At 36.8% G+C, this 14,737-nt stretch overlaps 1 protein-coding gene across 3 annotated transcripts in view; it reads left to right on the top strand.

Annotated features, from left to right (window-relative positions):
• The first annotated feature begins 4,707 nt into the window (after nt 1-4,707).
• LOC127941526 (whirlin-like) overlaps nt 4,708-14,737 on the top strand; it is a 181,686-nt gene continuing 171,656 nt past the window's right edge. For 2 of the 3 annotated variants that reach the window (XM_052536668.1, XM_052536666.1), the window contains exons 1-2: nt 4,708-5,278; nt 5,786-6,691. In XM_052536668.1, coding sequence (XP_052392628.1) covers nt 5,957-6,691 — 735 coding nt within the window. In that variant the 5' untranslated portion in view covers nt 4,708-5,278; nt 5,786-5,956. Of the gene's footprint in view, nt 6,692-14,737 lie in introns of all 3 variants that reach the window. The other variant, XM_052536667.1, reaches the window with a different exon arrangement.

The following is a 14,737-nucleotide window of genomic DNA, read 5'->3' as shown; positions in this document are numbered from 1 at the left end:
ATGACATTAATGACTCATTAATGACATAATTTTCATTTTTGGGTGAACTAACCCTTTAAGGACAGAAATTGTACAGACAGTCAGAATGAGGCAAACTAGTAAAGGTCAGGAGTGTGTATGAGAGAAAAATGGTCACTGGATAACTGTTAAGGCTGGAAAGGTCATCCATGGCCATTTTGGCTGTAAATGGCTTTCTCTACTGATAATTAGACATGCAGAGTCCCCACACAACTGTCCACTGAGGACACAGTGTTGGAGTACTGCCCTTTTTGCAATGCTGATCATTTGTATTACAAAGTGATAATGTTTGTCCCACAATGTGATGGTGATTTTAAAGCCGTTAAAGAGAGATGATTACAGTTTTGAACAAAAGTGAAGACACAGCACTAGCAGTCAGTTCTTGACATTATAGATTTAATGAAATTTGTTACCACAAACTGTTAGATCAATACAAATGAAGAGACTTCCTGACATATTATAGTATATACAACCCATAATGTGAAATTGCTTCCCAGCAAGGATTCACTTAAAGGTGGACTGAAATGAAAGCTTTGTGTTTTTTGAAAATATAGAAGAGCATTCATAATATTATGGGGGGGGGGGGGGTAATGCTGTTTTTTTTTTTCTTTTTTTTTTCTTTCCATGTCAACATACAGCCTCCGTGTTTTATGAACTGAGCATTTTCCTGAGGCTTCATGTCAGGTAAAGGCAAGAAAATGGATGAATAAGGACATCATGTGTAAGAATGACAGTGAAATATAACATAATAGTGGAGCAACATATAACAAAGACAGTGGCACTAGCAGATGGGAACAGTGGCCGATCTTCCCAGATGCTACAGTAAATAATGAGCAATAAATATAACGGGTAATAAAAATAAACAGTTATAACACTAAAATGAAATATTGCAGGGCACACTGAGTACAGTTCAAAATGATAAATGCACAAGCTGCTGGTTAGGGCAGGACATACAGTAGTGCCTAAATCTTTGGCATTATCTATCTACAGTATTTTTTATTTACTTATTTTAAGAATACATTATTATTTTTTATTTTTTTTATTGCATAAACTTAACTAAATTACATTTAAACCACCCAAATAGCTTAAACTTCAGTTTAAAGCTCACTTAAATTTAGCTGCCCATGGAAGTAGTTTTCATTTCTTGTTTTAAGGATGTTTAGATATTGATACTATACAAATATATAGATTAAAAATAGTATTTATTCTATATTTTTGTGTATAAATTGCAAAATATATATGCAATTTTGTCCTTAAATGGTGGTTTGCACTAGACCCCTCATTGTATTATACGATGTAGTATACACTCTATACGAAGTGATGCAGTATATTAAGATATTGACTTTTAACACTGTATATCAAAAAGTACCCTGTTTATCCTAAACTGCCCAAAGGACAAAAATTATTATGGTTGAAAGTAAGAGACTGTGCCAAAGAAATAGATCAGTTTATTGAACTCATCCATCTCTCTATAAGATCAAGGAATGTGGACTTATTTATGTTAGCAATAAAAGCAGGGACTTTCACTTTAGTTCTCTGACCACACTGGTTTCTGAGATCTGGAAGTGGAGGCAAATTGGAGGCCCTTGTAACTCAATGACATTACCTGAGCTGCTTAAACGAGTGAGTGACCAGAAGACAAATGAGATCCATATTGAGAAGCCTCATCTTCTTCAATCTTGCAGATATTTATTTACAGCCCACTTATTTCAAGGTAATCATCTCAAACTCTTGACTATTTTTAGACCTGCCATTTAAGGCTTTTAAAATGTAACCCTTTGTATTCTAAACAGTTTTTGCATTTCTCTTAGCAGAGTGTGTAGTTCCAACATCGACCAGCAGGGTCTGATCCTAACCAGTCAAACCCAACCCTCTTGAATACCAGTGGGCCTATGGAACGGTAATCAACTAACTAATATTAGTTTTGTGGTCAGCTGATTATTATTGAAAAGAATAGTTCAACCAAAAATGAAAATCTGCTGAAAATTTCAAAATTCTCATATTACAACACTTGTTTATCAGTGGATCCTTTGTAGTGAATGGGTGCCGTCAGAATGAGTCCAAACAGTTTATGAAAACCTCATAATAATCCACATGCAATAGACACAACCCCAATGAAGCGAAAACTGCATGTTTGTAATAAACAAATCCGTCAAGATGTTTTTATCTTCAAACTGTCCTCTATATGAATTCGATGAGAAATAAGCACATATGCAGAGCTAACACAAACTGTAATCCTAAGCACAATTTACAAGCAAAAGCAGTTAAAAAACATATATATGTCATATATATATTTTGAAAAACATATATATATATATATTGATGTGAGAGGACAACAGGGAATAGAGTTAATATGGATTATGGACAGAAAAAAATAGACAGAAGTAACAGTTTAAAGTTAAATGCCTTAATGATGGATTTATTTCTTACAAACATGCAGCTTTTCATTTCACAAGACATTTTTAGCAGCTATTTGAACTCTCATTCTGATGCTACCTTTTCACTGCAGCAAGTGATGTAATGTAGCAAGAAGACTTTCATTTTTGGGTGAACTATTCCTTTAAGGTTAATTTAAAGTTGAATGATGACTATGGTAATTCCCTTTATCTTCTTGATCAAGAACTACATTAAAGATGCAGTTGCTTATTAGGTTTGAACACACACACACACACACAAACACACACAAACACACATGTTTGTTTTTGTGAGAAGTGGAGACATCCTATTGGCGTAATGGTTTTTATACTGTACAAACTGTATATTCTATGGCCCTACACCTAACCCTAACCCTCACAGGAAACTTTGTGCATTTTTACTTTCTCAAAAAAACTCATTCTGTAAGATTTATAAGCATTTTGAAAAATGGGGACATAGGTTATGTCCTCATAAGTCACCCTCTCCTTGTAATACCTGTGTCATACCCATGTCATTATACAGAGTTGTGTCCTGATATGTCACAAAAACAAGAGCACACACACACACACACACACAAATCTGACTCTCTGGGGTCTTGAATAGTGTCTGTGTCTGTTGAAAGGCCGAATCCATTCACACTCTTCACTGATACCTCCAGAATGCTCTGAGTCACTCTTTCCTAAGCCTATTACATAACATACTTAGCAGCTTTTTCTCAAAACAGAGATTAATACAGTCAGCCGTTGTGAAGATAAAGCTCCCTAGTCAACTGTATAAATAAACAAATTCACATCATCACCAATGCATTGCACATGCCCCTTATTAGTTCCCTGTCAAACTGACTATAGTGCTATCGAATGATGTTTTATTCCTCAGGACATTTTTCAGCTTCAGCATGTGCAATAAGGTGCTGCGGTATATAAATTGAAAATCAAACAGATAGCCAAAGTCATTAGTAGTGCTGATTCAGGCAGGGGGGATAGGGAGAGTTAATTAGATATTTCTTCCGGTGCCTACCGAGCTGGAATTCAGCTCATTGTTACTCTGTCTATGTCCAGATCGGAGGCACGGCGGAATAATCGCGTTTACCTTGCCACCTTGACGTTTATACTCGGTAACTGCATTAATTAGACCCATCAATCACTCACTGTCATGTCGTTCCTCCCTCTCTGACCTGTGTGTGTTCCTTAGCTCTGAGAAAATGACTAGACACCTCATTATCCAATACAGGTGGACTAGTAACGTCTGATTAGTGCCTTTCCATGGGAATCGGATGGTCAAAGCTCAGTTGGGTTGAGATTCTGACAAGGTATATCCAGCTGTCATGTCTTGACGTGCGTCACCATTGACACCTGTGCTAGTGCCGGCCAGAAACCCGTTCAGCTTTGGATGTGTGAATGCTGACTCAGATTTGTGGCAGGATTTTACTGTTCTTCTTTATGGGATCAGTTCTGAAATGCTGTAAAAGATTTTGATTTAAAAGCTTTGCTTCATGTACTTCCGTAATGTGAACTGTACTAATGTGGTCAGAGCTGTAAATGTTTATAGAGAGGTAAAACATGATTGAAGGATGCATCTGAAACTGGTGAGTGACATTCAATTTAAAGTATTAACCTGGTTTCTTGATTTACTAGTAGGTTATGTGTTTCTGTTTTAACCAAAAATATAATAGTTTGTATGGCTGAACTGATAGTTTATTTGCAACAAAAACTCACAATGAATGCAAATTTGGGATCAGAATGTTACAATTCAGTTTAAGAATTATTTGGGGAGATCTTTTGCATTTCTTATGAAGTTGCACACACAATGCTATTTATTAGTAAAATGTCAATTATGTGTTTATTCTGTCTAGGATTCGTGATAGTTTGCTTTCAGTTGACTCTTAGAGTTATTGTAGTTAACTACTGAAATAATATATATATATATTAAATAATATATATATATATATATATATATAAGTGTTTTATTTTAGCTAGTGGTCAAGGCAACATTTATTTATTTACTTGATATACTAAAATAACTCCTAATTAAAACACATTCTGGGGTTAAAATTGCTATAAACTATTAAATATAAATAGACATTACAAAAAAATTTAATAGAAAATTACAAAAGTGCAACAAAAAATACTAAAAATTTAAATAAAAATGGGAAAATGTCACAATGAAATTAAATATGAATTATAACTACAGTACTATCTCAGTTACACTAAACAACACAGCTCTTAAAATAAGCAGATGGGGATTTGCAAGTCCTGTGCTCACCCGCCTCTCTCATGTGTTGTTGGTTACTGAGCAACTTACGCGAGTCACACAAGCTGCGTCATTTCCTGTGTAGGGACGCGTTGTTGGAGCGAGCCGTTCAGTCGATCACCTCGACAGCTAGACGACGAAGACAGTCGATCTCCGCGCCGTTTTATTTCGTTTCTTTTACGCACTTATGCAACGAATAACTTTCCAACCTGTTTGACTGTTTTTGTCAGTGGAAGACACCGGGCGCCCTTTCAAAAGGACTAAAGCGCGTTTCAACTTTCTGATTTGAGCGTGCCAAAGGAAAATAACTTTGCGATTTTGTTTGGGTGCCATATCCTCCAAACACGGGACGAGTGGATTAGAACTGAACGGTGAACCGGTGCTCTACTTTAAAAACTAATCAACGGGAACGCATTCATGTGATTATGGTGCTTGTAAAGCTTTGGATTTCTGGGCAAAGATCCTAAACTCCCTCATAAGGGATTCACTGTTGACGACAGAGATATTGGAGAAGACGCACTGGGCCACTTGACCCTTTTTCGCCAGCACAAGACGCACCGGATTGCGCAAGCTTTCTGTTGCTGTTATTTGGAAGGTGCACTTTCCTGACTAATATCGGGCTTTTTATTTACGTTTTTTACGTTTTCTCTTAAGTTCTGGTTAACACAGTTGCCAGTTTTTCCAGCTAAATTCTACATTTCATGTTTCTATAAATTTTAAATTCTGTGATGATGGGATGGGGTTTTAATAACTGTATTTTTAATTCCACAGTCGTGTGTCATTAAATCATATAGTGTTAATATTGCAACCTATCTTAAGCTGCTCCATCTGCAATATACCTGGTACCATTGAATGTTGATTTAAGTTAAATACATACATACTGTTTCATAACAGTGACTGATCACAGTGTTATCCATCCAGGTAACACATGACGTTAAATTAATGCAGAAGACATTAACTACACAACGTAAAACTGTACTGTAGCAATTTAAACTGAAATTATTACAAATATATATTTTCTTTATTTTGTAATTTATAAACTTTTATTTATTTTTTGCTTAAGGATACTGGCCTAATTAGATGAATGTGTTTGGTTTTGTAGGTCCTCTGTGACCCGTTTGTCCTAATATTAATTATGACAGTGAACATCAAGTGATCACAGTGCCATGCGCCGCTCCGCAGACTACTCTAGACTCGGATCCGGTGCTACTGCAATGCTTGCCGGACCTTTCCGCTTCCGCGTGGTTCTGTGATCCAGCCAAAGGGCGCGAGGATGAGCACAGACCTGGAGCTCCTGTCGCTTAACTCTTCCTCGGGAAACTCTGTGGCGTCTAGCGCGTATACCCTTTCCGCCAACGTGAAAAAGCTTCACAACGCGCTCAACCTGCTGCTCAGCGACCTCGAGAGAGAGCAGTTCATCCACTGCCTCAACGTGTACCACTCCAAGCGCAATGTGTACGATCTGGTCCAGACGCTTAAAGTCATACTGAATGTCCCGAGTAAGCGTCAACTCCTGCCCATGCTGCGCCTGGTTATCCCGCGCTCGGATCAGCTTCTGTTCGATCAGTACACATCAGAGGGGCTGTACATGAAATCCGACGTTCTTGCGCGCAATGGTGACCCAGACGGCTTCTACGAGGCTGTTAATTCGAGTCCAACACACGGGGCTCACTTCTCGGCTTCGTCCGCGTCTCAAGCCGCTATGCGCGGGTCTCCTGATAATATCAGCACCAGCAGCGATGGGACAGCGACTCTTATTCCTTTACTTGGAAGGAATTTCTTACCGGAGCCGCCAGGAGAGATCCGACAGGTGACCCTCAAGCGTCACAAGAGCAACGAGGGTTTGGGATTTAGCATCCGCGGAGGATCCGAGCATGGAGTTGGGATATATGTGTCACTGGTGGAACCGGGATCACTGGCTGAAAAGGAGGGTTTGAGAATAGGAGATCAGATAATGAAAGTTAATGACAAAGTGTTCGACCGGGTCACGCACGCAGAGGCAGTTAAGGTAAGTTTTATTTAATATTTTTTATGTGTGACCATTTAATCTATTTACTTATTCCGTGACTAATTCAACATGCTGTTGTTGATGTTATGAGAAACTGTTTTTCTGTCTTTCCATCTTTCCATTTTTTTAAATTACTTATGCACACAAGGATTTCATAACCCTATTTAGATCAGCTGATTCTGGCCAGTCATTTGACCACAGGGAAGAGACTGCACTCCTCCTTCTTGATTGATTATTAATGCAAGACAAGCAGCCGAAAGTGTCCCTTGAAGGACCGGAATTCTAAATGCGCACTTTTATTGAGATGTGTTAGCAAGGAAGGCCTGTGTAAATGTTATTGATCAGTGAATATTTATTAGCCATAATTAAATGATTGCATATGGCTAGTCATATTTGTATTAATAACTCTTTGTCACATGAAGGTTTCTAGACCTACTGAGTATTTTAGAGATTCATTGTGTGGTTGTCATTCAAAAGAAGAGCTGACTTTGCTTACTTTTTACTTATATCTACTATGACTAGTACTGTAATCATAATTTCTAGGTAGTAGTTGCAGCATTTTTGGCCTCGCATATATTGCTGAGATTGTAGGTGCTGTCCATGGTACTGAAACCAGCTATTTGGAATAGATTGCACTTTGGAAGCTTTATCCCCTTTATTTTTGAGCTTTATCCCCAACTATCTTACTATTTACTATTTACTAACATTGCCAATTTGCCAATAATAATAAGGAAAAACTTTTGAATATTGAAGTTCCTTAAAGGGTTAGTTCACTGGAAAAGGGAAATTATGTCATTAATAACTCACCCTCATGTCGTTCCAAGCCCGTAAGACCTCTTATTTTTGGAACACAGTTTAAGATATTTTAGATTTAGTTCGAGAGCTTTCTGTCCCTCCATTGAAAGTGTGTGTACTCTATACTGTCCATGGTTAGAAAGGTAATAAAAACATCATCAAAGTAGTCCAAGTGACATCAGAGGGTCAGTTAGAATTTTTTGAAGCATCGAAAATACATTTTGGTCCAAAAATAGCAAAAACTACAACTTTATTCAGCCTTGTCTTCTCTTCTGTGTCTGTTGTGAGTGAGTTCAAAACACTGCAGTTTAGTGATATCCAGTTCGCGAACGAATCATTCGATGTAACCGGATCTTTTTGAACCAGTTCACCAAATCAAACTGAATCTTTTGAAGCAGTTTGCGTCTCCAATAAGCATTAATCCACAAATGACTTAAGCTGTTAACTTTTTTAATGTGGCTGATACTCCCTCAGAGTTAAAACAAAGCAATATCCCAGAGTAATTCATGTACTCAAACAGTACACTGACTGAACTGCTGTGAAGAGAGAACTGAAGCCGAACCGAGCCAGATAACAAACGAACGATTGACTCTGAATAAAGTGGTAGTGGACTACTTTGAGGATGATTTTATTACCTTTCTAACCATGGACAGTATACCGTACACACACTTTCAATGGAGGGACTGAGAGCTCACGGACTAAATCTAAAATATCTGAAACTGTGTTCCAAAAATGAACTGTGGTCTTACGGGTTTGGAACGACAAGAGGGTGTGTCATTAATGACATAATTTTCATTTTTGGGCGAACTAAACCTTTTAGTGCACTTTGAGGCATCTTCAAAAACTGCTTAGACTTTGTCTAAAGGCTTCCACCAGTTTGGCAACACTTGGAAACCTCAAATGAGGCCTTAATTTTATAATTTTACAGTGATTATATTTTTAACGATATTAAAAAACATGAAAGCGTCTGAAAGTGAAGATAAGGCACATCCCAAGCATATTTCAAAGTACTGCCATATAGCTAGAAGCTCCGTTCCACTGATACTGCTTGTTCGACACTCTCATATCCCCATGTTTGGGAATTTCTGTAGAGTTGTTTGCCAAGAGAACATGAACAGTTTGTTGCCTTTCTGTATCATTGTTTCCCTTCTTCGCCAAGGGACAGCTGGCACAATTGAGCAGCAGGGTATAAATTCCTGCCACACTGCCTTTCTTAAACAGAAGCTGGCAGAGGGGAGGAGGCTGCTTCATCCCAGTTAATCATATTGATCTGCATGAGTAAATGGACGAGCCTCTCCCCCAGGCTGAACATGACCTTCCGCTTGTCTTGATGCTCTTGTTCTCATATAATGCAGACATAGACTGGGTAAAGACACAAGAAATATCTGAGCAGCCAGAATGAGGAGAGATAGACGGGGGTTTTGCTAGTGCAGACAATTTGAGCACAGTGTACGTTTGATCGCTGCCTTCATATGCTCCCTGAATGTTAGCAGCCTCATTTCTCTAGCAGAGAAGGAATATCTATTTTAACTACAGTGAGGATTTCCTCTGGGCTCTGTTGACCTTTGTGATGTGTAAATGAACCCTGGATGTTTTTATTTTATTGTTTGCTTTTTCTTTCTTGAATTATTTTGGTGGTTTTTTTTTATTTTTATGTTTTCCAGACATAAACACCAAAATAATACACAAGTTGTGCCAATTTTACACGTTCCCATGCAGATAAAATTCTAGTTGGTGGAACTCACGGAAAAAGTAATTGCTCTGTGACCAATAAAAATGTTCTTTATAGTATGATTGCAGTCCAGACATACAGCATTCATCATGTTGTCATTGTCATATGACCTACCAGTGTCAGTTGGAATGCCATTAATAAATCCTTTCCCGTGTCCTCATGGGATAGTGAAGTAGCCACTAAATGTGCACTTAAGAAACTCGCCAGAAGCAGTTGGTTATTCTGGTTAATTTTGCCTAATGTTTACTTATGAAGTTCATACTACTCTATTTGAACACACTGCTTCTTTCATATACTTTTTTTTTTTTGCTCACATTGCCATTTAAAAATAAAGTTTATTTTCAATTATTATTGGCATCAGTGGTTCCATGATGAACCTTTAATATCCATGGAGCCTTTCCTTTACACGTGGTGAAAATATTTTGATTTTTTCTGAAATGTTCTTCACATTAAGAAAAAAGTAAGAACTGATATGAACAGTTCAATGAATAATTCTTTGGAGAAGCACAAAATGGTTCTATTATTGCATCACTGTGAATCCCCCACTATGGAACCTTTATTTTTAAGAATATATTTATACTATGTGGCTGTGAGGTATGCATGTTTGGATGTAGCCACCTTTCTTACCTGTTGTTTGTTCATACATGAAAGCAAAAGAGCTGTGAGATGGAACTAATTGGAGCAATATTTTGGACCAGTGATATTTCAAAATGGGTGGAGATATCAATTCCAGTGCAGAAATCAAAACAAAGGAAACCACATGTCTGGTAAGGAGGTTTGCCAGCTGAGTTTTGTGTAAATTATGTTTTGGTATAAGGGCAGAGGAAGAAGCACTCTTGCAGGTGGTTGATATTATTATTTTTCTGCCTGTTTCTTCTAAATTCTTCTTGTTTGTATGTCTAATTGTCTGTTTGACCAGCTGTCTCCATCTCTCTCTGGGTCTCCAAACTCATGAGGTGACCTGTCCGTATCATCTTAATAAGCAATATTGAATACTCATGATGATGCACTTTGGCATCTCATGATTGGTTGGTCAAACCACATGGCCTTCAGTGTTTGTTCACAGGGCTGCTGTGATAGCCCATATGATCAATGATCTTTCCTCATCTCCTGCTTCAAGGGTGACCCCATATAAGAGCACCTGTTAAGTCGAGTTGATTGAATTTTAATGCTGGGAATACCAGGGTGCCTGTGGCTCAAACTTAGAGGAGGTTGCATCTCGCCTTTGTCCTGAAACTGAGAGATGATTAAGACAGAAGTGTTTCAGTCAGATGTAGCTTTGCAATCTCAGTTAGAGCTAGGTTAGAAGATTCATCAGTAGACCAATGCCTCTAAACGTATGTGTTCACTTATGCAGAGCTGAGCTAGCATTTTCCTTTAGGGCTTTGAGATATTGACTGCAGAGCAGTACATTTAGTGGTAGAAACCAAAAAGTTGAGAAATACTGAATGTTATGCTAATGAAAGTTGAAAAACGATGAATGGCCGTCACTGTGAGAAGGCAGTGACATCTATCATAAGGTTCGTTTATTTATTTTTTATAGATTACAGATAGTGCTTAAATCACATTATTACATATTACTGCATTTCAATGAGATGTCAAATGCTGTTTGCATGCTTTCATTGAGTCTAGGTAAAAAAAAAAAAAAGTTAATTAAACTGACACCAACACGTGTGCTTAAGTCACACCTACATAGATAATACACTCAAAAATGAAAAGTCTGTCACAATTTACTCCCCCTCATGTTGTCCCAAACATGTATGAGTTTCCTTCTTCTGTGGAACACAAAAGATGTTTGAAGATTGTTGCTTAACAAACAATTCAATTCCTATTGACGTCCATTATTTCTGTCCCTACAATGGAAGTCCTTGAGTGGACGATCCATTTACAAATGTCTGAATTTCATTGTGTCAAATATCAAACCAAGTGGCATCTATGATCAAATTATGCTTGTGCATTTCTCAGAACTAACTTCACTTTTCTGAGACACTAAGAATTAATTTTAACCAATTGGTATCGATGTCATTTGTCTTGGGTCTATGAAGTCAGTTCCCTTAGCAGAATAACCAGTAGTGTAGTTCATAATATTAATGTAGAATATTAACAGGATTTATATAATACAAATCACATTCATGGCTAAAGTGTCTCTGTTAATTCTCTCAGATTAGGCGGCACACTTTTTTTTTTTAGTCTGTGCTCACATGATCTCTTGTAAATGGGCTTAGAGCAGGTGACTGACTGTCTCTTGTATTCTTCATCTTGATTTAGCCTCACTATAAAATGGAGTCTTTCTCTGACAGACCTCATCAATTTGAGGCAGGGCAGGATTGATGCTCACTCATTACACCCTGCTGGGGACCTGTTTATATATTTCTGTGGTTTTAAGACCACCCTCTCACAGCATGTGATATCTTTGATTTACTGATCCCAGATCTGTTGCTTTTGTGTTTGTGAAATGATTCCGATAAATCACATGCCTAAAGCATGGTTTTAAGGGTCATACGGCTAACCCTGGTTAGGGTCACATTTAGCAAATGCTTTGTGACTTACAGTGTATTAAAAGTTGTAGTTTATCAGTATGTGTATTTGTCAAATGGATTTGGGTTTGAGTTTTTTGTTTTTATATTAAAAATACAAAAGCTGCTGAATATCTGATAAATATATTTGCATTCAGTATGTCTGGAATATTACGCATGAAAGCACAATGCAGTAAAATTATAGTTATTCATTTGCCAAATACTTTCTAGACATTTTCTTATGGCTCTTAATCCATTTTTTGCTTTTTAAATTACTATATATATATAGCAATTTTAGATGAATGAACCTCTCCCTCACTTACTTCTCTTGTTTTCTAGCTCCTTCTTTCTCATTCACTCGCTTACACATACAAGTGCTGAGTTATTCTATGAAGGGAAAAAGTGATGCCCAGACTTGACACGGCAGTCTTTCTTTCATGCTGCAGAGAACCCGGACCTATGTATTTATTTTCAGTCTTATGTAGAGAGAAACATACAGTATAAAATCCTCCACAAATAACACCAGAAAATGAGTTAAAGCTCGATGCACAATCCTTGTATAATGTTGATTGAAATAATCGGTTGTTCTTGATGACAGGATTTTAAAGACCATCTGGATACAAAACGAGGAGCATATTGAGATTCAGAATTTGATGGCTCCTAGTGAAAACAAAACAGATTTATTATTTATTTATCACAGTAATATTTATATATATTTATGCTTTTATCCAAAGCAGGCTGCACTGCTTTACATTTTTTTAAATAAACCATAAAAAATGTTTTATTCATTCAATGTCCTAGTATGAATAACATTTGTTTCAGTATTCCTCATTTAAAAGTTTCCTTAAGTGTCATCTGAATAAATATAAATGTATTTGCTTACTGTCTAGACAACTTTTACCCTGTTTACTGTAACAGAGATAACATTTAATATACCAACTTGGCTACCCGGTGTTTACAACCAACCTTGTTCCTGTGTTTTGAGGTTGCAATATGATTAGTAATATGAGCAGTAGGAGCTTGTAGCTAATAAATATGACTCGCTGCCGTTTTTGCCTTTTATCTCCTCTGTCCTCGTTTGAGCTTTAAAGCAAGACCTAAGCATGTAATTTAATACACTTGAGCCTGACCCCTCCCCTGCGTTCCGTTGTCCTGTCTGGACCCAGACCATCTGTTGCACAAGCTCTTGTATCTGCAGCATGAATCACCACCTCTTATGAGAGAATAGATGAAGACATGACATTCGGTGTGTCCACATTTCTAATGAGGCAGTGCAGTATTGATGATATTTGTGATGTTTTCCCATTGGACGATCTCTTGGCTTTGACCTCTCATTGGCTGACACCTCTGTCATGGACTCCTGTTGGTAAATAATTCAAGAAGCTCCACCTTGTCTCAAGACGCACACTACTAATGTCAGACGGCCAAAGATAGGAAAAGAGAAGAGTGTGGGATATGGATACTGTTGCAGGAAACTGGATTTTTTTAAACCATTGAATGTATTTTTATTGTATTATTATTGTAAAAAAAAAAAAATAAGAACAACAACATAATAATATGACATCATATAAACATAATAAATAATTAAAAATAAATATATATTTGTAAAAAAAAAAATTATACAGTATATAGTTTAATCCTTGAAAGCAATGTTATTTTGGATTACAGCATAAACATAAATAAATATTAGTGCAATACAGCTCCAATATCCTCAGACTATTTTGTTTACACTGGGACTATCCAAGCTAAAAAATGTATGTATGTAAAGTTTTGTTTGTTCCATCAGATTTTTAGTGTCATGTGACTATCTAATGATTGGTCTTTAGTTTTTGTTGGATATACTAGCAAAGTAACATTATGAGCTTTGCTGCTGAGGCTGTCTGCGGTGTAAAAACCCATTAAATGACTAAATGGCCATCACTCTCTGAGTGAAGTTCACACTCAGCCTTAGTCGACATGCATGTGACTTCTCTACGGACGTGGACTTCTCTTAGCCAGAGTACCTACACTTGCCAATTTTCACTGCTGCATGTGAGGGATGGCAGTAATTGACCTACAAAGGTTACTTTCATGTAGTCTTCTCTTTTATCTTTGTGCCATCCAGCTTCTGTCACTGTCATCTGCCCTAGTTGTCTGTACTGTATTAATTCAGGATTGAGATTAATCATCAGTTTGGAGCCTATCGATCTGCAGTTTATTGGCAGAGGACATAATTTCTGATTTGCTAGATGAGTTTATAGATGACATTATTCAACAGATGCATCTGCTAATTGACTCTCTCTTTCTGTGGTTTGTTTCCATAATAGGTGGGGTCACTGGGGCTTGCTGCCTAGTTTGCCAACGCAGCATTAAAACACAACAACACAGCATCTTCATAGAGACCGTGTTTTGTGCTTTTTATATTGATATGTATTTGAAATGTCTTGTTTATTTGTCAAGTTTTCTGTCTGCCCATTTTTGTGGCTTGGAAAAAAATATACATATGGATGAACTAAAAGTGCAGTCAAGTGTCAAATAAAAATGTAATTACAACTACCTACTTTATCTGTCCATATTGGATCTTTAATTGCAAATGTTCCCTATTTTCACATTTAAATTACCTTTACTGTCTTAAAATTGTTTAAAATATATATCATTTAATAACAATGTTACATATGATCTTTAGTAGATAAAAAATAATATTAATTTGTATTACCTTGATGCCCAAATTCAGTTGTAGCATTAAAAGATTTTATTTATTCATTACCTCAGTAGTTTATAGCTAAAATCCAATGTATTTTGATTCATATGTAGAACTTAAATGTGTGTGTGTGTGTGTGGATATGTATATTTATATCCACACTCACACACTTGATTAAATTGTTTTGCTTGCACACATGCCTTGAATGCAAAATCCAATTTACTGCATTACGTACCATGGTCTTCTTTAAATGTTATTTAAAAAATATTTAATACATGGTAGTAATATCTTTAAAAAAAAGAATTACTGTTAAAGATTGATGC

Source organism: Carassius gibelio, chromosome A21 (assembly GCF_023724105.1).
Source record: "Carassius gibelio isolate Cgi1373 ecotype wild population from Czech Republic chromosome A21, carGib1.2-hapl.c, whole genome shotgun sequence".
Taxonomy (NCBI): domain Eukaryota; kingdom Metazoa; phylum Chordata; class Actinopteri; order Cypriniformes; family Cyprinidae; genus Carassius; species Carassius gibelio.
This window is presented reverse-complemented; position numbering and strand designations above follow the sequence as displayed.